The sequence below is a fragment of the Cololabis saira genome, chromosome 10 (assembly GCF_033807715.1).
Source record: "Cololabis saira isolate AMF1-May2022 chromosome 10, fColSai1.1, whole genome shotgun sequence".
Taxonomy (NCBI): Eukaryota; Metazoa; Chordata; class Actinopteri; order Beloniformes; family Belonidae; genus Cololabis; species Cololabis saira.
In genome coordinates this window covers 39,676,853-39,698,419 of record NC_084596.1, presented here as the reverse complement: position 1 = coordinate 39,698,419, position 21,567 = coordinate 39,676,853, and the positions used below count along the sequence as shown (strand labels likewise).

At 42.1% G+C, this 21,567-nt stretch overlaps 3 protein-coding genes across 4 annotated transcripts; 2 read left to right on the top strand and 1 right to left on the bottom strand.

Moving 5' to 3' along the window:
- The first annotated feature begins 358 nt into the window (after nt 1-358).
- On the top strand, nt 359-7,895 carry LOC133453043 (deoxyribodipyrimidine photo-lyase-like). The gene is made up of 3 exons (XM_061732884.1): nt 359-467; nt 2,397-2,556; nt 7,551-7,895. Exons 2-3 carry the CDS (start codon nt 2,403-2,405, stop codon nt 7,697-7,699), a joined length of 303 nt encoding a protein of 100 aa, XP_061588868.1. The 5' UTR covers nt 359-467; nt 2,397-2,402; the 3' UTR covers nt 7,700-7,895.
- A 1,600-nt stretch (nt 7,896-9,495) lies between these two features.
- Nucleotides 9,496-12,247, bottom strand: LOC133453042 (tripartite motif-containing protein 16-like). 2 transcript variants are annotated; one of them, XM_061732883.1, is made up of 2 exons: nt 11,750-12,247; nt 9,496-11,638 (listed from the first exon to the last, which is right to left on the bottom strand). In XM_061732883.1, exons 1-2 carry the CDS (start codon nt 12,188-12,190, stop codon nt 10,484-10,486), a joined length of 1,596 nt encoding a protein of 531 aa, XP_061588867.1. In that variant the 5' UTR covers nt 12,191-12,247; the 3' UTR covers nt 9,496-10,483. The 2 variants fall into 2 exon arrangements, with proteins under 2 accessions (XP_061588867.1, XP_061588866.1); XM_061732882.1 differs by having other exon boundaries at nt 9,496-12,247.
- A 2,619-nt stretch (nt 12,248-14,866) lies between these two features.
- Nucleotides 14,867-20,606, top strand: LOC133452255 (deoxyribodipyrimidine photo-lyase-like). The gene is made up of 5 exons (XM_061731475.1): nt 14,867-14,900; nt 14,974-15,123; nt 15,239-15,360; nt 17,527-17,686; nt 20,400-20,606. Exons 1-5 carry the CDS (start codon nt 14,867-14,869, stop codon nt 20,546-20,548), a joined length of 615 nt encoding a protein of 204 aa, XP_061587459.1. The 3' UTR covers nt 20,549-20,606.
- The last annotated feature ends 961 nt before the right edge of the window (nt 20,607-21,567 follow it).

The following is a 21,567-nucleotide window of genomic DNA, read 5'->3' as shown; positions in this document are numbered from 1 at the left end:
AACAGTGGTATATTGAGTCCAGCTCCAGACCACAGGACTGTCCTGATTCTTTCCTCCACTTGTGCTCTTCGTCCCACCAGGCCAGCTGTCGGCCCAGCGTGTGGCGCTGCAAGTCCGGCGGTACGGGAAGGCCAGTGAGTCCGTCCCCCCCTTCATCGAGGAGCTGGTGGTGCGCAGAGAGCTGACAGACAACTTCTGCTTCTACAACGAGAAGTACGACAGCGTGGAAGGTCAGTGGGAGCGTCGTCCTAACCCTCCTCCCTCAGCCGTGACCGGCGGCTGGCAGAGGAACCGCCGGCCCTTCTCATGAGTTTCCCTCCCTTTCCTCTGACTGTGGATGTTTAGGGGCGTGCGCGTGGGCTCAGAAGACGCTGCAGGATCATGCCGGAGACAAGAGGGAGTATCTGTACACGCGGGAGCAGCTGGAGAAGGCCCAGACGCATGACAAGCTGTGGAACGGTGCTCAGGTACAGCCAGGGCTGAGCACGTTGGGGCCCTAAGCGAAATTTTATTTGGAGGCCCCTCCCCACCCCCGCGCCACATCCCTGCACCTCTCCCCAGCCCAAATGTATCATAGGTACAAAATGACCGTATCACAACAGGCCATTTAAATTTACAACCTTTATTAATAGTAACAATTGTACTGTAAGTGTAGATACTGTAGTTTGGCTGTATGAGTCACATAAAATAAAAAATTCAACCTGAAATAAATTATTAAATATTAAATAAAAAGATTCAACCTGAAATAAATAATTAAATATTAAATAAAAAGATTCAACCTGAAATACATGAGTAAATATTAAATAAAAAACTTCAACCTGAAATAAATAATTAAATATTAAATGAAAAAATTCAAATTGAAATAAACAAATAAACAAATCTGAGTCACAAATAGCCATCAATTACTCATCAAAAGAAAGTAACTTCCACCTCAATCCCCCACAAAAAACTGAAAGCAGGTCTAGCAGGTCTGAAAGAAAAACTAAACATGCACGTGTGCCTTTTACAGATGCACACATCCAGGGCTGGGGATCAATTCAAATATCAAGAATCGATTCGATTCCGATTCTTAAGATTCAGAATCGATTATCACGATCCGATTCGATCCGATTCGATTCGATCCGATATTGATTTAGGTTACTGTTAATAAAAATGTTTTTTCAGCTGTTGCATGAATTATATGACTGTAGTTATGCAACATATTAATACTAGTATTATATTGAGATTCAACAGCAAGTATTGCAGCTAATGATGCTGTAAGGACCAATCAGCTCCCAGAATGCTGATAGAACTGCTTTCAGAAACATCGTGTGGGTCAGAATTACCAAACAGATGCAGGGAGGAAACAGAGAACGAAAGAAATCGCTTTTATTTTTTCCCCATTTATGAGAATTTGGTTTTTAACATTTATGCAAATGTAACCCCAAGACAGTATATAAAGCAGAGAAATATAGACAATTTATGCAATTATAACTCAAAACTTTAATGTTTTCATAACTTTAAACATATTTAAAGGCAAAAACATGGCACCAGTTATTCTCCTGTCCAACAAAATATTCCTTTTTTGGGCATAAACAAAAAAGGACCAAAAGTTGTAATATAATGATGAAAAGAATTTTTTTTTTTTTTTTTTTTTTTTTTTTTAAATCGATCTTTAGACATATGGATCGATTTTTATGAATTGATATGAGAATCGATTTAAAATCGGAGAATCGATTTTTTTCAACACAGGCCTACACACATCTGCATTTTCTGGATGCAAAGTCATCAATAACTAAAGTTTATAGCTTATATACGACCCCTAACTGGTCATTTTACCACTCCTTTTCAACAGAGGTGAATGTATAGGGCGTTAACAAGACATTCAATAAAAGTTAATCAGGGAAGCTGGAAAAAGAAATGTCTCCTGTCTAGAGCGAGACTGGAGACAGAGATTTCTATCTAATAAGTGGCATCTTAAGTGTTTGTGCCACAAAGTTTTATTTCAACAACATCCCCACCTTCAAGTGAAGCACGAGTTTCATCGTGTTTTGTCTTTTTCTTTCTCTTGCTCTTTGTCCTGACTCGTGATGTCTTTTGGACGACATGTCGACATCTCCTCACCTTCTGCAGCTCTGCAAGTGCCTGCCTCTCTCCTCCGCTTCACGGTAGCGCATATGCGCATCCATTCTGCATATGCGCTACTGTGCAAATGCGTCCCCTTGATCAAAACGTGGCCCCCGTTGGAAGATGAGGCCCCTACGCAGAGCACGTGTTCTGCGTTTAGGGAGGGGCGGCCCTGGGTGCAGCACGTTACAGCGTACAACGCCGTAACGGTGCAGCGGAAACTGGTTTAACTGATTGAGAGGATCTGGAAGGCTCTCAGTGACCAACGCGGTATGTTTGTTTCTCTTCAGTATCAAATGGTGACGGAGGGGAAGATGCACGGCTTCTTGAGGATGTACTGGGCCAAGAAGATTCTGGAGTGGACCCGCTCGCCAGAGGAGGCTCTCTCCATCGCTCTGTACCTGAACGACCGCTACGAGCTGGACGGCCAGGACCCCAACGGCTTCGTGGGTAAGCTGGGCTCCACGCCTTTGAACTGTGACTACGTTTACATGCATCAATAACCCTTTTCTAACCGGAATATTAGCAATAACCCGGTTACACGGCCATGTAAACACCAATAACCCCTTTGAATAACCGGGATTTGTTCATATTCCGGTTTTTAAAAACCTGAATATGAGCCCTGGGTTCCTCCTTTTGTAACCCGAATATTTGGTCATGTAAACGCCTAACGCAGGGGTGTCAAACTCATTTTGCTTGGCGGGCCAGATTTGACTAATTCTTTCTCGCTTTCTTCAAAATAACAAAAACGGTGCGAAATTTTTTTTTTCTAATTCTTTTTTTTTTACTATTGTTATCTAATCCAATATCAGTTAAGTTCATTTTAAAGGAAATATGCACTTTGTTTACACTCTAAACAAATTTTTTTTTCAAATTCTGTAAGATACTTTTAATATCATTTTACAAAGATAAACAGAAACAAGTATGTTTTTTTTATATTTTGCTTTTTTATAGGAAATTTAATTAAAAGCTAAATCTTTCTTATTACATCCGAGAGTGTTTTGTTTGTGATTTAGAGATTTTTCCAGTACAATTAAGTGTATTTATTTTTAAAAATTGGCGCGGATATTTACGCCAGTGTGCTGAAAAAGTCAGTACTTCTCTTTTAACTGTTTTACTTTGTCACTATCCTCGTATTCAAAACTGAAATTCTCCGAATAAATATCTATCATCTTTTTTAGCAGTGATATTTTTCCTGCGAAAATATATAATAGTAGTCGGTTAATAAAAATAAATGTCCGTCTACAAAGAAATAAAATCAGCAAATGCATTCTAGAAAACTACAAAAATGTCGAAAACTGCTCTCTTTGTGGAATAACGATGGATTTGTAGAAGAAATATATTATCGGATATGCTGCGATTCATGGCAATTATTTATGCCTTCCTTTTTAGTAAATTAACATTTCGGTTTTTTGCGTTGGAAACTTCTCTCGGGCCGCATGAAAACTTCTCTTGGGCCGCACATTTGACACGCCTGGCCTAACGGGATTTCCCCATCAAAAGGAACAGGAGTTTGTTTTCTGCGCATGTTCTTTTCACAAGGAATCTTGCTCTTTTGAGTCCAGGAAGTTCTTATAAACATGGAGAAACGCAAGACCAGGTGGAGACTAATCACTTCATAAATGTAATGAAAGATATGAACATTTTGTCATTTGTAGACGGTAGAAAGTACCGGGATAGCCAGATTTACAAAAAGGTGAGCGAAAAGTTGCGCAAAGCAGGATTTGTACGAACGCCAGACCAGATCAAGCTCCGCTGGAAGACGCTGAAAATGGCGACTTCTACTGGGCTGTTGATTATCCACCGTGCTGCTGTTATTGTTGTTGTTGTGGATTTGGATAAAGGAAGAAGAAGCAGAAATGAGGGGAATTGCGTCATGACGTTCTCCGTGCGTCGCTGGTTTGATCCAGATATCCCAAATGATTAATCACCATGTAAACAGGGAAAACCCTTACCCCAGCCTTTGTTCTTCCCCTCTGACACAAAGGTTTGGGTTAATCTCATCAGTGTCATGGCTCTTCAAGACAACTTTACTGTCTCTTTAAGTTGTCTTCGTGATTTTATATTAGAAGTGAATAGGCCTGTTAAGAAGGATGTATCCATTATACCATTTAAGCAAACTCAGAGGTGTCTGATAGTTTTATTGTTATTGATCTCAGGGAATGTGCAACCTAACCCGGGTCCAGACACACATTTTGACACTCCTGCTGATTTTAAATCAAGGACAGGTCTTGGTTTCATTCACTTGAATTTACGGAGTATGATTGCTAAAATGGATATGCTTCGGATTTGGGCACTCTCAACTGATGCTGATGTTATTGTTATTTCAGAGACTTGGCTGAGCAAGTCTGTTCTGGACAAGGATGTTCGTATTGATGGCTATAATATATTTAGGACTGACCGACCCAAAAGGGGCGGTGGTGTTGCAATTTATACCAGAAGTAAATTTCATGTCAATGTGCTTCACTCTGTGTCCCAGAGTAAACAATTTGAATTTTTGGCTCTGGATCTCGAGGTCTCCAAAACCCTTCATATTACTGTCATTGGTTGTTATAGGACACCGTCAGCTGTCAGTGGTACTCTATCTTCCTTAATGCAGCTTATATCTGAATATAATTCTACTGAAACAGTAATTATTGGTGACCTAAACTGGAACTGGCTTCAACCAGTATCTGATGATTTTAAAGCTTATTGTGACTCACTAAATCTTTTCCAAATTGTTGATAGTCCCACCAGACCTAATCTTAAGTGTCCGGAAAAATCATCTCTCATTGATCTGATTTTAACTAATGCTCCTTGCAAATACACAGCTGCCTCGGTATTTGCAAATGACATTAGTGACCACTGTGTTGTTGCTACAGTAAGAAATACTAAAATTCCTAAAACCAAGCCATGCATTGTCTTAAAGCGTGACATAAAACATTTTGTGGAGCAAGGGTTTTTTCATGATCTGGTTCTCTATGATTGGGAGAGAATTAATCTCATTGCTGATGTCGAAGTTGCCTGGAATTTCTTTTATGATGGTTTTATCAAAATTGTTGACAAGCATGCTCCCCTCAGAAGGTATAGGGTAAAAGGCCGAAATAATGCATGGTTTTCCACTGATCTATCGAATTTGTTGCATGAGCGGAATGTGGCATGGTCTAAAGCCAGGAAAACGACTCTTGAGTCAGACTGGCTGCTTTTTAGGCGACTGCGCAATTTATGCACTGTTGCAATTAGAAAAGCTAAGGCTGAACATTTTCTCTCTGATATTTCGAAAAATCTAAATAACCCTTTAAAATTCTGGAAAACTATAAAATCCTTAGCTGGAACCATCACTGAATTAGAGCTCCCTCCGTGTATTGTCAAGGGCTCTCATAAAATCTCTGACAAGGCAAAAATGCTGAATTGTTTTAATGAGCATTCCATTTCCTCTGGTTCCTTGTTCGACACTGTTAGTGCTGGGTCTATGCCAGCTCCTAGTCGCTCTACTACTATTAGTCCAGATGTCCATGTTACAGACGGTCAAATCTTTAGCTTTAAGCCTGTCACAGTCTCTGAGGTACAAAAGGCCTTGAAATCCTTAGATATTAGAAAATCTGGGGGCCCTGATAATCTTGAACCTTACTTTTTAAAGTTAGCAGCTGATTTTATTGCAGAACCTATAGCATATCTTTTTAATCTTTCCTTGTTCACAAACAAAATCCCGACTATATGGAAATCTGCTTTTGTTCTCCCTCTGTTAAAAGGTGGTGACTCTAGTATTTTAAACAACTACAGGCCCATCTCTAAATTGTCTGCCCTGATGAAAGTTCTGGAATCCCTCGTGAGTCAACAACTAAAAGAATTTTTATCAACAAACAATCGTTTGTCAAATTTCCAATCGGGTTTTAGGAAGAAACACAGCACAACGACAGCAGCCTTAAAGGTAGTTAATGATTTCATTGAAACCTTAGACAATAATCAACACTGTGCAGCCCTCTTTCTTGATCTGTCTAAGGCTTTCGACACAGTTGATCATGCTATTCTTATTCAAAGACTTGTGAATATTGGACTCTCTGAACAGACTGTCTTGTGGTTTGGAGATTATTTATCAGGTAGATCACAGTGTGTGCAGGCTAAAGGTGTCACCTCCAGCCCCCTTAATATTACAAATGGTGTGCCCCAGGGGTCGGTCCTTGGGCCTTTACTTTTTATTATCTATATCAACTGTCTTGATCAAAATGCTGCTGAGGCAAATTTTCATTTTTATGCCGATGACACAGTGATTTATTGTTCTGCGCCTACTTTAAATCAGGCACTCTGTCAGCTACAGCTTGCTTTTAATACTGTGCAATGTACCCTGTTTGAGTTGAAGCTTCTTTTAAATGCTGACAAAACAAAACTCATGACGTTTTCTAATGCAAAATCCAAGCCAGTGAATCTCCCGTCCATCACTACTTTTCAGGGTTCTGAGATTGAATCTGTATCGCAATTTAAGTATCTTGGATTCATAATTGATGATTCGCTCTCATTTAAGCCTCATATTCAGCATCTTGTAAAAAAGTTGAAACTAAAATTGGGTTTTTATTTTAGAAATAAGGCTTGCTTTTCCTTCGAAGCCAAAAAGAGACTTGTTGCCACCACTTTTATGTCTGTGCTTGACTACGGCGATGTCCTATACATGCATGCATCTGCTCTATGTCTTCACTCATTGGATACTGTCTATCATGGAGCATTGAGATTTATAACAAATTTTAGATCTCGTACTCACCACTGCTCTTTGTACACTCGGGTCGGATGGTCTGCTCTGTCCACCCGTAGACTCTATCATTGGCATGTCTTTGTTTATAAGGCCATTCTTGGCCTACTTCCACTCTACTTAGGAAATTATGTTTTTCAAAAAAGCACTGGGAGTCATAACCTTCGCTCCCAGGACTTATTTGTATTGTCTGTACCTAGGGTCCGCACTAAACTAGGTAGTAGGGCCTTCAGCTATGCTGCTCCTTATGCATGGAATGAGTTGCAGAAAATTTTAAAATTAAGAGATCTGGTCTCACTTGATGCTTTTAAAGTTCTCCTGAAAGACTTGGAAGCAAGTACATTTAGCTGTAGGTGCTTTGATTGTTGTTGATTTTGACTATTTTTGCGATCTGTTTACTGTTTTGTTAAAACTGTTTTAATTGTTATAAATTGTTCTTATGTTGTTTGTTTTTGTAACCATGTTGCTGCCTGTCTTGGCCAGGACTCTCTTGTAAAAGAGATTATTAATCTCAACGAGACTTTCTCCTGGTTAAATAAAGGTTAAATAAAATAAAAAAATAACCCTGTTTGCTCACGCATGTAAACAGATTATTCCCAATGTTTCAGTAACCAGAATATTGACCTCAACCTGAGTTTTGACTGCATGTAAACGTAGTCAGTGTCTCCCCACGCGGCTGCCGCCCGTCCTTCACGTTCTCCCCACCGGTTCTCCTCCACAGGGTGCATGTGGTCCATCTGCGGCATCCACGACCAGGGCTGGGCAGAGAGGCCCGTTTTCGGGAAAATCCGCTTCATGAACTACAAAGGCTGCCTTCGGAAGTTTAAGGTGGCCGAGTTTGAGAGGAAGTACTGTCCTAAGAAGCTGTGAGGCTCCTCCAGGACGTGTTGTCTCACCTCAGGGAGCTTCTCCACCACCTCCAGCAGTGCAGGCCTTACGCTTTGCATTATTAGTCTTATTGATATTCGTCCACTCCCATCACCACTGGAAGCTGTTTGTGGAAGTTGGAGAAACGTTTGTTGTTTCACTTGTTTAACCTGTACATGCTTTTTTTTACATCAGCTATATTTGGATGGGAGATGTTTGTATCATTTTTATGTCTTTTCTACTACTCCAGTAGCCGTTATTGTTACAAATAAAATATTATTGGATTAAAAAACGGGTAAATGCCCGCCAACCTGATGGAGTTACTTTCTGTTTACAGTTTTCTCAATACAATTGAATAAAAGCTGAACTACAACATGTAAAACTTCAGGAGACTCTTATTTGAGCTGAACTCAGATTAAGTTACAAGTTTCAATACGGCCTCCTCTGAGCTACTCTCATTGAGCTATTTCCAAACTTCAATAAGCTTATTAAATCCTTTATTCACTCAACCGTGATCAGATACTCATACAGATGTTGGGGCTTCAGAACTTCAGAGCTTCACATTCACAGATGTGCCGTCACTGAACCAGTTGTACTTCACCAGAAACCAAAACCTTTTCAGATGATAACTCCAGCGAGGATACACGCCCCTGAAACTGAGGAGGAAATGGCTTGAAGATCACGCTCAGAACATCTAGAAGGGTTAAACCCCAATTCCAAAAAAGATTTCTATTTGACTTATAATGTTCAAAACAAAACTTAACCGTCAGATGCTGAAAAGGCATGATCTTCCCACCTCGTGAGTGACCAGGGTCTCTATAAAATATTCTATTTTCCACTATTTCTAATGATGTATTCAACTATTTGAATAAGTCATCATTTATAAAAACGTAATATCAACAAAAGATTTGAAAAAATCTGGAGAAATCCCTACGACTCAGGATGGGAACTTAATCGGATGTGTGTAATCTTTGTGGCTCGGCATTAAAAACTGCAATCATGGAATCATGGCACAGAACCTATTTTTGTACAGTTCACCGCAGGTCAAAGCTCCATCGTGCAGCAGAAGCCGGATGTGAAGATGGTGGGAGATTTACCACTCACTTTTATTTACAGAATAATAAAGAGATTCCTTGCTTTATTCCTCTTCACCCATGCTTATAATGACACGGATCACGGTGAAAGGCGGCACGCAGCTCGGGTCGTTTCTGTCTTTGCAACATCTTGCAGATTTTTATAACGGGCCTTTTCTTTTTTTATGAATGTTTTGGTTCGGTGCTGCGTTCACACAGTTCCAGCTGGTTATTCTGACACTTTTCTGCAACAATGAGAAAAGATGAGTAAACCAAATGATGGGAAAAACTAATCTGACTTCCCAAATACAAAAAGGTCCCCAAATTCCGACGCTGAGGGAAGAACGATGAGGAGTTGGTGCAGGTGCTGCAGCAGCAGTTGCATCAGGTGAGGGATTCATGCACGTCTCTGTCCGATTTTCTTATCTTTTATTGATGCTACTGATATTTAAGATTCAACCTCCATCTTTATACGACTTAAAGTACGAGTTCCCTGCAACCCTGGGAGCAGGAGAGGAGGGAAAAGTCCTGCAACTGCTCCAAACGGGACAGGTGTGAAAGCACCCTAAAACACCGGAAACCAACACCAGGCTCCAGCTGGGACGTCTGAGTTTACATTTGAATATCTGCTGAAGTCTGGATCCACATATTTAAGACTTTATAATTATAATAAGACACATGTCAGACAGGTAAACTATTGAGTAATCATTTTATTTTAAGTGTTTAAACATAGTAACATTCAATGATTTTACATTCTGCATCCCTAATAATATTAACTTTCATATCCAGCAACAACAAAAGTCTTTAATAACATCCTTTACCTCAAAACCCTTTTCCTAAATTGTAGATGAAAAAACAATTGGGTGGATTTTCTTGATTAAACAAATAAAACATGAAACCCAGACTGGAGGAAAAGTGTTTAAACACGTGACTTCTTTCCTCTTTAAAAACCTCTTTACGTGTCATGCAATCATGTTCCTGTAGGGGGCGGTGTGACGTCACTCCCGAGACTTCTGATCTTCACTGTTTCCAGGTCCTGAGGTTGCAGACGTGAACCAGGATACAATGTTCAGGAAGGAAAGTTACAGAAAGAGCCGAAACCTTAAAAAAAGAAGTAAAACATAAATATTGTAGATGATTAAATGTGAACAGAAGTCTGTCTGGATGAATGCTGAAGGAAAACCTGACACTGCACCGCTGGAGAGTGGAGGTCTGGCCAGAAAAAGAGCAGTAAAACCAGTAAAGACACATTTAAATCCAGAAATATGATCTGTTGTGAACATGAACTCTGGACTTTGGGATATTTCAGGAGGAAAACTGCCTTAGTTTTACTCGAATATTAGATTAATGTTTTCTCCCTCAGATCTGAGTCAAATCCTGGAATGAAAACTGAAGAAAACCTTTTGTTGGAGTCCATGAAGTGGAAGAAAAGAGAAATACAACATAGAAACACATCCAAACTAACAGCTAACAACAATTACAACACAGGTTTATTTCTATGTTTTTATACTGAAATAGAAGATGGTAATAATATGAATATTTCCCAGGCGGAACTACAAAAGAACAACTTCCACCTCCAAAAGAGGAAGTAACAACAAAACATCAACTTATAGAACAAAAACTTCCGTCCATCAGTCAGAGTTTGAGACGTTCATCTCTGAGAAGAAAAGAAAGTCAATAAAAACTGAGATGAAAACATGAAAAGGAAACAAGTCTATTTGAGTTTACACAACTCAGCTGAGTTTCCAACAGTGTTATCAACATAAACTCCAGCGTGTAGCGGCTGAGTGAAGGAGGTCTGGACTCTGTGGAGGAGGGTCATGGTTCCAGAGACGCTGTAGAAGGACAGAACACCTGCTCTGTGATCCAGGTAAACTCCTATTCTGGAGCTCTGAGGACCTGAGATGGAGGTTCTGATGTCGTTGTACCAAAATGCATAACTGTCTGAGGTACAATATAGTGACCAAGATTTGTCATTATATCCAAATCCACTTTCATCCCCTGATCTGCTGATATTCTTGTATGAAACTGCTACCTCAACTACATCTGCTTTCTTCTCCACCTCCCAGTAATGACGTCCAGTCAGACTCTCTCTACTCAGGACCTGACCAGATTCAGTGAATCTGTCTGGATGACTAGAATAAGACTGATGTTTCTTCATTAAAGTCACCTTTCTGTTCTCCTCTGACAGTAACAGCCGTGTGTGTACTGTGTTTGGATCCAGAGTGATTTCACATGAATATTTCAAGAATCCAGCTCTGCTCGTTGGTTCTGGTTCTGGTTGTGACAGTAAAACATCCACATCAGTGATGGCCAGTGAGACGTTTGTCCATGTGTCTCTCAGGATGTCCTGTAGTTGACCTCTGACCTCTGACACAGCTGCTGTCACATCCTGAAAGTACCTGAGAGGACGGTTGCTGATGCTGGAGGAGTGTGTGAGAGGACGGATGCTGATGCTGGAGGAGTGTGTGGACTCACTGAGTGGTGACAGTGAGGGGTAGTTGTGGAGAAACTGGTTGTGGTCCTCGGTGTCTGAGAGCTGCTTCATCTCAGCGTCTCTCCTCTTCAGGTCAGTGATCTCCTGCTGCAGCTTCTCCTCCAGCTCTCTGACTCTCCTCACTTCAGTTTCCTGCTGGGATCTGATCTGCTGCTTCACATCAGAGCTTCTTTTCTGGAGGAGAGAGATCAGCTCAGTGAAGATCTCCTCACTGTCCTCCACTGTTTTATCAGCAGACTGATTGATGGCCTCCACCTCCTGCTGAAGCAGCTTCACATCTTTCTCTCTGTCCTGGATCTCCTGCTGGATTTGTTGTCGACTCACCTCCATCTCTCTCTGCCTCTCAGTCCTTTCTGCTGCAGCTGAGACTGTGTCGTGGCCTTTATGTTCATCCACAGGGCAGAGATAACAGATACACTTCTGATCAGTACGACAGAACATCTTCATCACCTCGTCATGACGGGGGCAGATGTTGTCCTGCAGGTTCTTGGAGGGATCCACCAGCTTGTGTTTCTTTAATACAGCCACATCATGATGAGGTTGAAGGTGATTCTTGCAGTAAGAGGCCAGACAGACTAAACAGGACTTGACGGCTTTCAGTTTTCTCCCAGAGCAGAAATCACAGGCCACATCTTCAGGTCCAGCATAGCAGTGATCAGCAGGAGCAGCTTGGAGTCCCGTCTTCTTCAGCTGCTCCACTAAAGCTGCTAACATGGTGTTTTTCACCAGCTCAGGTTTCTGAGTGAAAGTCCGTCTACACTGAGGACAGCTGGGGAGTTTCTTCTCTCCTTCATCCCAGTAGGATTTAATACAGTTCATACAGTAACTGTGTCCACAGGGAATAGCCACCGGATCCTTTAAAACCTCCAAACAGATCGAACAAGAAAAGGTTTCCTGGTCCAGCTGATCTCCTTTCTGCGCCATTTCTCCTCTCGATCACTGAGACTGAGAAAGTTTCACTTCCTCAAACATGAAACTTGCCTGAGAACCAGGAATCACGTGATCCAACGGAATCTGCTGGTTTGAGAGCAGGAAGAAGAGGGAGGTTCATCAGTATCAGATTACAGGAAGAGGACCAACTCTGGATTTAACCCTTTTATATCAGACAGTTTAGAAATAAACAACTTTTTACCTCAACTCGTATTCAGAAATAATAATAATAAGAAGAAGAAGAAGAAGAAGAATAATAATAAATAATAAATGTAATTTAGGTTTCATTTCAGAAAGATGTATTACTTTATAGTTTATCATTCTTATACATTTCACATGAGCAGACGTAATGTAGCATTTATAGATGAAACCAGATGAACTCTAGGATTTTCATGAAAGTCTACATTTACATTTAACGTTCACATGAAAGTCATTTGTTCAGACTGAAACACACAGGACTTTATTGCATCACAGTGTTGTGCAACAAAGGGAGTGCTAGTTCAGGTAGTAGAGTTATTAATAATTGTCTTATGACACACACACACACACACACACACACACACACACACACACACACACACACACACACACACACACACACACAGTTATGCAACATATTAATACTAGTATTATATTGAGATTCAACAGCAAGTATTGGCAGCTAATGATGCTGTAAGGACCAATCACCTTCCAGAATGCTGATAGAACTGCTTTCAGAAACATCATGTGGGGAAGAATTATCAAACAGATCCAGGGCAGCAAACAGATTAAATCAGTTTTATTTTTTAACACATTCCGTTTTAATTTTTTCCATTTTCAGTCTATTTCGGTTTTTAATTTTTGAGAATTTGGTTTAGCATTTTATGTCAATTTAACCCCGAGAAAGTATATAAAGCAATGATAACTGAAAACTTTAATGTTTTCATACTTTTAAACATATTTAAAGGTAAAAACATTGCAATAGTTCTCGTGTCCAACAAAACTTTCCTGTTTTGGGCATAAACAAAAAAATCCAAAAATTATTTGTATGACATAAATAAGTCAAATATGCCTTTCAATATTCATTTAAAGTGCAAAAAAAGAAAGAAATTGCAACAGCTCAACAGCACATGTGTCAATGAAATGACCTGACTACTGGGTTAAAGTTCACTTGGCTAAAATGTAATTGTGGCAGGGTGCAGGATTGGGGCGTGGTCTGCAGGGGAGAGAGGGAGTGCGGGGGAGTGGCGCACAGGTGACGCGGCTGGAACAGCTGACGGTACACAGGTGTGTCTAATCACTCTCTGTGTATTTCAGTAGGGTGTGGGCTCTGGAGACGGGAGAAGGACGGAAGCAGAGCAGAGGGGACGAGCAGCTCGGCTGACAAAGCCTCTGGAGTGTTTGTGCACGTGCAGTAAATAAAAGTCCTGCAAAGATCCCGGTGTCCGCTGTCTCTGTGAACCCCGTAGCACACGCTGTGTTACAGTAATAATGAAAAGAAATCGATCTTAAGACATACAAATCGATTTTTAGGAATTAATATGAGAATCGATTTAGAATCAGAAAATCCAATTTTTTTCAACACAGGCCTGGGGTCCGTTTCACAAAGCAGGTTTAGTGAAAACTCTGAGTCTGTTAACCCTGAAATGAGGGAAACTCTGAGTTTTCCGTTTCACAAAGGGAGGTAACTCAAACCAGAGAAAGAGAGGTAACTCTAACCCGTTTCACAAAGAGAGGTAACTTAAGCTCTCGGTCAGTTACCGTAGTAACAGACGCTCTGAACCTAACCTGATCGGGACCAGGTTTATCTCAATGAACCTGGAGTTTCTCTGTGTCTCCTCCCTCAGTGGCGTCAATTCAGCCCATGGGCCTTTACGCAATACACATCCGTTTTCTGCACCACGGACAACAAGAGCAGAGTTAGAGAGCAGAAAAGGCGTATCTAACAAACGCAATTTAACTCATTCTGTTCACTTTGTTCACTATGTCAGTGCAACAATATCACAGGGACATCAGAGTTTAACTTCAAACAGTTAAAATCCAAATGCAAAAAGGAGAGGGAGGGAGCAGAAGATAGAAAGAGAGAGAGTAAAAAAAGTCAAATATTTCCCTTAAACAGATTTATAAGAGGGTAGGGTGATTTGATATCTTACCTTAAAATGAACTTCTATAATTAATCCATCAGTGGCTAACAGTCTCGTTAATATCTTCTGCTGCTGGGGAAACATTGGCCTTCTTTCTTTCTTTTTTTTAAAATTGCGTGGTTGTCTGCTTCCTTTTCATTTTTGTAAGTTAGTAACACTGCAGAGCGCGCTAAAAACCAGATTGATAGCAACCACTGTCGTCAGGGACGCTGGGACATCACATTTCAAGATATGAGGGGGGTAAAGGTGTTGGGAAAGATAATACCTAGTGAAATCCATCATGTTGTTCTGATATGCATTTGTAGTTATTTTATATGTATTAAGTAATAGAATAAATCAATACAAATAGATGCAGAGTAATTCCATAAATGTATTACAAAAAAAAAACATTTACATTTTCCCCTGAAGCCGAGGTGTGGCAGCTGCCGTACCCGGCCCTGATCTAAATGCTATGCTCTCATACTTGCCATATGCACGTATTAACACTTCTAACTCCAGTGGCGTGAAGTATGTGGATCTTCAGATGCAAACTAATGTTTCCTCAATAATGTCATTTTACTGCTCTCTTCTCACAAACAGTGGTATATTGAGTCCAGCTCCAGACCACAGGACTGTCCTGATTCTTTCCTCCACTTGTGCTCTTCGTCCCACCAGGCCAGCTGTCGGCCCAGCGTGTGGCACTGCAAGTCCGGCGGTACGGGAAGGCCAGTGAGTCCGTCCCCCCCTTCATCGAGGAGCTGGTGGTGCGCAGAGAGCTGACGAACAACTTCTGCTTCTACAACGAGAAGTACGACAGCGTGGAAGGTCAGTGGGAGCGTCGTCCTAACCCTCCTCCCTCAGCCGTGACCGGCGGCTGGCAGAGGAACCGCCGGCCCTTCTCATGAGTTTCCCTCCCTTTCCTCTGACTGTGGATGTTTAGGGGCGTACGCGTGGGCTCAGAAGACGCTGCAGGATCATGCCGGAGACAAGAGGGAGTATCTGTACACGCGGGAGCAGCTGGAGAAGGCCCAGACGCATGACAAGCTGTGGAACGGTGCTCAGGTACAGCCAGGGCTGAGCACGTTGGGGCCCTAAGTGAAATTTTATTCGGAGGCCCCTCCCCACCCCCGCCCCACATCCCTGCACCTCTCCCCAGCCCAAATGTATCATAGGTACAACATGACCGTATCACAACAGGCCATTTAACTTGACAACCTTTATTAATAGTAACAGTTGTACTGTAAGTGTAGATACTGTAGTTTGGCTGTATGAGTCACATAAAATAAAAAATTCAACCTGAAATAAATAATTAAATATTAAATAAAAAACTTCAACCTGAAATTAATAAGTAAATATTAAAGGTATTGTGACATCATTTTTAAAATGCTTTTAACACTATTAAAAGTCTTGGCCAACATCCCTCAAATGTGTCTAAAAGAGTGTAACAAGAAAAACTTCACTCTAGTACTCCATTCCTGGCTTTTTATTACAGTCTTTTTTTGCGCCGTGAAAAACGCTTCCTTTCCCCCCTTTCCTGTCAATCATTGCTCCGCTCCTCCTCCAAACCTCCTCCTCCAACCAACTGCTACAAACTTCTGCCCGCGTCTCCACCATGGATCTATTATATAATTATCTCCACACACACGCGCGCACACCGACCACAAACCTATAATACATATAATGTATCTATAATGTTCTATAATACATCCATGCCACAAACACCCACACACACAGCCCAGACAGGGCGACTACAGCCCGGGGATGAAGTCCGTGCGCACACCGAACAGGACTTCTAACAGCGGCGTCGGAGAGTTAAGCCGTGAGCGACAGGCGAAGCATGCACAGAAAAGCAGTCCACCGCAAACAATCATAAAAATAAAGGCATGCGAAGCAGCAGTGTCCCCTTATCTTAAGTCCAGTCAGTGGCCGCGGGTCTTCTTAGCAGTTTTCCTCCGGTGATTAGAACAGAAGAGGCTCTAAACAGCTCCGTGTTAAGCCTGATTTATGGTTCCGCGTTAAATCGACGCAGAGCCTACGCCGTAGGGTTCAGCGTACTGTGCGCGTCGCAGCGTAACCCTACGCCGTAGGCTCTGCGTCGGTGTAACGCGGAACCATAAATCAGCCTTTATGGTGCGCTGGAGAGGAGAGGAGGCAGGGAGCTGGGTGGAGGGGGCGGTGATTTAGCGGGCCGTTACGTAACGGCCCGCCAGCAAACCACATGCGCCGTTTTTACATAGTTATGCGGCAAATCCCAGAAAGCACACAATACACTGAATGTTAAAAGTTCGTTGTTTTTTGGGTGTAATTGATGTCAAGACACCCAACAAAACACAAGAAAATCAAGAAAAATGTGTTTTTCATGTCACAATCCCTTTAAATAAAAAACTTCAACCTGAGTATAATTAAATATTAAATAAAAAAATTGAAATAAACAAATCTGAGTCACAAATAGGATCAATTACTCATCAAAAGAAAGTAACTTCCACCTCAATCCCCCACAAAAAACTGAAAGCAGGTCTAGCAGGTCTGAAAGCAGAACTAAACATGCACGTGTGTCTTTTACAGATGCACACATCTGCATTTTCTGGATGTAAAGTCATCAATGGCTAAAGTTTATAGCTTATATACGACCCCTAACTGGTCATTTCTCCACTCCTTTTCAACAGAGGTGAATGTATAGGGCGTTAACAAGGCATTCAATAAATGTTCATCAGGGAAGCTGGAAAAAGAAATTTCTCCTGTCTAGAGCGAGACTGGAGACAGAGATTTCTATCTAATAAGTGGCATCTTAGGTGTTTGTGCCACAAAGTTTTATTTCAACAACATCCCCACCTTCAAGTGAAGCACGAGTTTCCTCGTGTTTTGCCTTTTTCTTTCTCTTGCTCTTTGTCCTGACTCGTGATGTCTTTTGGACGACATGTCGACATCTCCTCACCTTCTGCAGCTCTGCAAGTGCCTGCCTCTCTCCTCCGCTTCACGGTAGCACATATGCGCATCCATTCTGCATATGCGCTACTGTGCAAATGCGTCCCCTCGATCAAAACGTGGCCCCCGTTGGAAGATGAGGCCCCTACGCAGAGCACGTGTTCTGCGTTTAGGGAGGGGCGGCCCTGGGTGAAGCACGTTACAGCGTACAACGCCGTAACGGTGCAGTGGAAACTGGTTTAACTGATTGAGAGGATCTGGAAGGCTCTCAGTGACCAACGCGGTATGTTTGTTTCTCTTCAGTATCAATTGGTGACGGAGGGGAAGATGCACGGCTTCTTGAGGATGTACTGGGCCAAGAAGATTCTGGAGTGGACCCGCTCGCCAGAGGAGGCTCTCTCCATCGCTCTGTACCTGAACGACCGCTACGAGCTGGACGGCCAGGACCCCAACGGCTTCGTGGGTAAGCTGGGCTCCACGCCTTTGAACTGTGACTACGTTTACATGCATCAATAACCCTTTTCTAACCGGAATATTAGCAATAACCCGGTTACACGGCCGTGTAAACACCAATAACCCCTTTGATTAACCGGAATTTGCTCATATTCCGGTTTTTAAAAACCTGAATATGATCCCTGGGTTACTCCTTTTCTAACTGAATATTTGGTCATGTAAACGCCTAACGCAGGGGTGTCAAACTCATTTTGCTTGGCGGGCCAGATTTGACCAATTCTTTTCTCGCTTGCACGCTCAAAATAACAAAAACGGTGCGAAAATCTTTCTTTCTAATTCTTTTTTTTACTATTATTATCTAATCCAATATCAGTTTAGTTAATTTTAAAGGAAATATGCACTTTGTTTACACTCTAATTATGTAAAATATATTTCTTCAGGATCTTTTCTTGAAATTTCTCGGTTTTTTTTCAAATTATGTAAGATACTTTTAATATCATTTTACAAAGATAAACAGAAACAAGTATGTTTTTTTTATATTTCACTTTTTTATAGGAAATTTAATTAAAAGCTAAATCTTTCTTATTACATCCGAGAGTGTTTTGTTTGTGATTTAGAGATTTTTCCAGTACAATTAAGTGTATTTATTTTTAAAAATTGGCGCGGATATTTACGCCAGTGTGCCGAAAAAGTCAGCACTTCTTTTTTAACTGTTTTACTTTGTCACTATCTGGGCTGTATGATCGAAGCAGGAGTCTGGTTCGCATTGCCGGCAGTAAGTCAGACTTGTTCCCGGTGCATGTTGGACTCCGGCAGGGCTGCCCTTTGTCACCGGTCCTGTTCATAATTTTTATGGACAGGATTTCTAGGCGCAGCCAGGGGCCGGAGGGGATCCGGTTTGGGAACCTCAGGATTTCATCTCTGCTTTTTGCAGATGATGTTGTCCTGTTGGCTTCATCAGACCGGGACCTCCAGCATGTGCTGGGGCGGTTTGCGGCCGAGTGCGACGCGGCAGGGATGAGAATCAGCACCTCCAAGACCGAGGCCATGGTTCTCGACCGGAAAAGGGTGGCATGCCTTCTCCGGGTGGGTGGAGAAGTCCTGCCTCAGGTGGAGGAGTTCAAGTATCTCGGGATCTTGTTCACGAGTGAGGGAACAATGGAGCGTGAGATTGACAGGCGGATCGGTGCAGCGTCCGCAGTAATGCGGTCGATGTACTGGACTGTCGTGGTAAAGAGGGAGCTGAGTCGAAAGGCGAAGCTCTCGATTTACCGGTCAATCTACGCCCCTACCCTCACCTATGGTCATGAACTTTGGGTAGTGACCGAAAGGACAAGATCGCGGATACAAGCGGCCGAGATGAGTTTCCTCCGCAGGGTGGCTGGACGCTCCCTTAGAGATAGGGTGAGGAGTTCGGTCACCCGGGAGGAGCTCGGAGTCGAGCCGCTACTCCTCCACATTGAGAGGAGTCAGCTGAGGTGGCTTGGGCATCTGTACCGGATCCTCCTGGACGCCTCCCTAGGGAGGTGTTCCAGGCATGTCCCACCGGGAGGAGACCCCGGGGAAGACCCAGGACACGCTGGAGAGACTATGTCTCTCGGCTGGCCTGGGAACGCCTCGGACTCCCCCCGGAAGAGCTGGAGGAAGTGTCTGGGGTGAGGGAAGTCTGGGCATCCCTGCTGAGGCTGCTGCCCCCGCGACCCGGTAACGGATGAAGCGGGAGAAGATGAGTGAATGAGTGACTTTGTCACTATCCTCGTATTCAAAACTGAAATTCTCAGAATAAATATCTTCTATCATCTTTTTTTAGCCGTGATATTTTTCCGCGAAAATATATAATAGTCAGTTAATAAAAATAAATGACTGTCTACAAAAAAATAAAATCAGCAAATGCATTCTAGAAAACTAAAAAAATGTTGAAAACTGCTCTCTTTGTGGAATAACGATGGATTTGTAGAAGAAATATATTATCGGATATGCTGCGATTCATGGCAATTATTTATGCCTTCCTTTTTAGTAAGTTAACATTTCGGTTTTTTGCGTTGGAAACTTCTCTCGGGCCGCATGAAAACCTCTCTCGGGCCGCACATTTGACACCCCTGGCCTAACGGGATTTCCCCATCAAAAGGAACAGGAGTTTGTTTTCTGCGCATGTTCTTTTCACAAGGAATCTTGCTCTTTTGAGTCCAGGAAGTTCTTATAAACATGGAGAAACACAAGACCAGGAGGAGAGTAATCACTTCATAAATGTAATGAAGGATATGAACATTTCTGCATTTGTAGACGGTAGAAAGTACCGGGATAGAGAGATTTACAAAAAGGTGAGCGAAAAGTTCAGGATTTGTACGAACGCCAGACCAGATCAAGCTCCGCTGGAAGACGCTGAAAAAGACGACTTCTACTGGGCTGTTGATTATCCACCGTGCTGCTGTTATTGTTGTTGTTTTGGATTTGGACACAGGAAGAAGAAGCAGAAATGACGGGAATTGCGTCATGACGTTCTCCGTGCGTCGCTGGTTTGATCCAGATATCCCAAATGATTAATCACCATGTTTACAGGGATAACCCTGTTTGCTCATGCATGGAAACACATTATTCCCAATGTGTCAGTAACCGGAATATTGACCTTAACCTGAATTTTGACTGCATGTAAATGTAGTCAGTGTCTCCCCACGCGGCTGCCGCCCGTCCTTCACGTTCTCCCCACCGGTTCTCCTCCACAGGGTGCATGTGGTCCATCTGCGGCATCCACGACCAGGGCTGGAAAGAGAGGCCCGTTTTCGGGAAAATCCGCTTCATGAACTACAAAGGCTGCCTTCGGAAGTTTAAGGTGGCCGAGTTTGAGAGGAAGTACTGTCCTAAGAAGCTGTGAGGCTCCTCCAGGACGTGTTGTCTCACCTCAGGGAGCTTCTCCACCACCTCCAGCAGTGCAGGCCTTACGCCTTGCTTTATTAGTCTTATTGATATTCGTCCACTCCCATCACCACTGGAAGCTGTTTGTGGAAGTTGGAGAAACGTTTGTTGTTTAACTTGTTTAACCTGTACATGCTTTTTTTTTATATCAGCTATATTTGGATGGGAAATGTTTTTATCATTTTTATGTCTTTTCTACTACTCCGGTAGCCGTTATTGTTACAAATAAAATATTATTGGATTAAAAACGGGTAAATGCCCACCAACCTGATGGAGTTACTTTCTGTTTACAGTTTTCTCAATACAATTGAATAAAACCTGAACTACAACATGTAAAACTTCAGGAGACTCTTATTTGAGCTGAACTCAGATTAAGTTACAAGTTTAAATACGGCCTCCTCTGAGCTACTCTCATTGAGCTATTTCCAAACTTCAATAAGCTTATTAAATCCTTTATTCACTCAACCGTGATCAGATACTCATACAGATGTTGGGGCTTCAGAACTTCAGAGCTTCACATTCACAGATGTGCCGTCACTGAACCAGTTGTACTTCACCAGAAACAAAAACCTTTTCAGATGATAACTCCAGCGAGGATACACGCCCCTGAAACTGAGGAGGAAATGGCTTGAAGATCACGCTCAGAACATCTAGAAGGGTTAAACCCCAATTCCAAAAAAGATTTCTATTTGACTTATAATGTTCAAAACAAAACTTAACCGTCAGATGCTGAAAAGGCATGATCTTCCCACCTCGTGAGTGACCAGGGTCTCTGTAAAATATTCTATTTTCCACTATTTCTAATGATGTATTCAACTATTTGAATAAGTCATCATTTATAGAAACATAATATCAACAAAAGATTTAAAAAAATCTGGAGAAATCCCTACGACTCGGGATGGGAACTTAGTCGGATGTGTGTAATCTTTGTGGCTCGGCATTAAAAACTGCAATCATGGACTCATGGCACAGAACCTA

Bases quoted from the DNA above. Each gene is read 5' to 3' on its own strand.
- LOC133453042 (XM_061732882.1), bottom strand. From the start codon at position 12,190: ATGGCGCAGAAAGGAGATCAGCTGGACCAGGAAACCTTTTCTTGTTCG.
- LOC133453043 (XM_061732884.1), top strand. From the start codon at position 2,403: ATGGTGACGGAGGGGAAGATGCACGGCTTCTTGAGGATGTACTGGGCC. The intron at 2,557-7,550 runs GTAAGCTGGGCT...TCTCCTCCACAG, and splicing joins GGACCCCAACGGCTTCGTGG to GGTGCATGTGGTCCATCTGC.
- LOC133452255 (XM_061731475.1), top strand. From the start codon at position 14,867: ATGTCATTTTACTGCTCTCTTCTCACAAACAGTG. The intron at 14,901-14,973 runs GTATATTGAGTC...TCGTCCCACCAG, and splicing joins CTCTCTTCTCACAAACAGTG to GCCAGCTGTCGGCCCAGCGT. The intron at 17,687-20,399 runs GTAAGCTGGGCT...TCTCCTCCACAG, and splicing joins GGACCCCAACGGCTTCGTGG to GGTGCATGTGGTCCATCTGC.